The 2,186-nt window shown below is 29.5% G+C and overlaps 1 protein-coding gene across 3 annotated transcripts in view; it reads left to right on the top strand.

Moving 5' to 3' along the window:
* Window positions 1–2,186, top strand: part of LOC106460498 (protein enhancer of sevenless 2B-like) — a 15,790-nt gene that overhangs the window by 9,658 nt on the left and 3,946 nt on the right. For all 3 annotated transcript variants that reach the window (XM_013920204.2, XM_022387249.1, XM_022387248.1), the window contains exon 5: window positions 1,310–1,475. In XM_013920204.2, coding sequence (XP_013775658.1) covers window positions 1,310–1,475 — 166 coding nt within the window. The remainder of the gene's footprint in view (window positions 1–1,309; window positions 1,476–2,186) is intronic.

Raw genomic sequence — 2,186 nt, 5'->3', positions numbered from 1 at the left:
ACGTTTGAAATTTATAACTGTTCCTGGTCAAATGTCATATATTTACCAGTTGATAGGGGTTAGTAAAATCACAGTTTATAGCTTACACGGTTATAACAGTTTCATAGTAGACTTGTCTCTTCTCTGTCATCTGTTTGGCGCACCACCTTTTTATAGGTACTATATTTAACCGGATACAGAAATGGATATTGTTGATTCTTGTGTTCATGAATGTTCTACAATCTTGGAGAATTGGCGGGAAATTTCGCCGTACGTAACTAACACAGGAAGCTAGACACACCTTCAAACATAGACTTAATCGAAACAAACATTGACATTAAAATAAATATATCACAAATTCGTTATACGGAACACATATCTGATAATGCAAGTCGCGCCTATTTCTACATACAAATTCAACCCAAACAATGTTCATATTAAAAATAAATACATAATAATAAATTCGTTACAAACTCAATGCAAAAACCTTTGATATGTTGATTCAGTGTTTAGTAGTAGTCTTTTCACACAAAAAAAATGCATTGTATAGGCCTAACGTTGACCTGTAAGAAAACATATTTCCCCATGTGTGAATTTTTCCTGCATCTTTCAGATACCCATATGCAAGTTTTAAGACCAAAACTTGTTTGTTATGGAACATGTCTGGGTTGGCCATATTTTGTGTCAATTTCTACTGAACTATAAGCATGATAAATGTAATAGAAATATTAATGTAGTTTTTGATGAAATGGTTTACCATACTTGGATAGGGTAATTTTGATAGGTGCTTTTGACACATGTCTGTGATCTGATGATTCTTCACCATACATTTATTTTTGAAAGCTGTGGTAGATTTACCTGTAAATCTTGAAATATGATTTTGCATTGAATTGTTCATACAATTTATTTGTGTTACTTTTGTATAGATATTACATTTGCAAGTTTTTAGATTGTATTAGTAGCAATTTTATATGTATGTTTTTAACCATTTTTGTATTTGTACACGCTAGTCACTGGCCACGACTTTCCTAAAGCTGAAAACTTTTAAACATAATTTCTATTTAGAAATCATTTTTCTAAAATCCTAAGCAGATAGTCATTTATCTTCAGCGTCAAGCTTGGCTTGATATTCATAGACATTTTGTTAATTCCAAAATATCTTTTAAAATTGCTCTGTATATTACATTTAATATTGCATAAAATTAGTATTATTTAATTTTTACCTGTACAGACATGCATTGTCATTGTTTATTTCTATTTTATTTTTTCCTGGATATTAAATTTAGTTTATAATAATTAATACAAATATATGTTCAACTTGTGATTAAAGGTGTCCCAATGGTGTTCAGCACTTCAAAGTACTTCGTGATATGCAAGGCAAGTTTTTCCTTTGGGTTGTTAAGTTCAGTTCATTGAATGAACTAGTAGAATACCATCGGTCAGCTTCAGTGAGTCGCTCCCAGGACATTACACTAGTGGACATGCAACCAGAACAGGTTTGTAACTTAACTGTACATATATTTTATATTTAATATACTTATAACAAAAAAAATGATAACAACCTATCTCAAAATGAATGCAAATATTTCTTAATATTTGAAAATTACTTGTATGACTTGCACAAAAAATATATTAAAATATTACATCTTAATTTGCTGTTACAATAAACTAAATATTCATAAAATCACAAGACTGGTTCTGGTTTTGCTTATAAGATCAATTAATTTCTTCAGTATTGCCATGAGAGTTATCAGGTAATATTTAGAACACAGAAAGCAGTTTTAATTTATTTAACTTAAAAAGACCTAGAGGTGATTGAAAAAGCAAGTTTCAATTAAACTCCTTTATTTTTAAATATGTAGATCTTTAAAGATATCTTGCATACGTTGTTAATTTATTAAGGTTATGCTTGAATCCTAAATTGAAAATTTATCCAATTACACATGTAGCTTAGGAAACTATTTTATCACTGAACACGTGTATAAGGAGCAAGTATGTGTGCATGTTAAAGAAAAAAACTACCAAGTTAACTTCCAAACTTGAAATATAAAACTATTGGGTGATATTCTATGTAATCATAATTGAAGAAGTTAACCTCAAGAGAGCTTATATTGCTCTAAACTTTAGTTCTCAATTGGTCATGGCATAATTTTGTTGCCTAATGTAACTTAATATGGTTTCATCATATAGTTTGTTTTTATAGTGTG

The sequence above is a fragment of the Limulus polyphemus genome, unplaced genomic scaffold (genome assembly GCF_000517525.1).
Source record: "Limulus polyphemus unplaced genomic scaffold, Limulus_polyphemus-2.1.2 Scaffold781, whole genome shotgun sequence".
Classification (NCBI taxonomy): Eukaryota; Metazoa; Arthropoda; class Merostomata; order Xiphosura; family Limulidae; genus Limulus; species Limulus polyphemus.
This window is presented reverse-complemented; position numbering and strand designations above follow the sequence as displayed.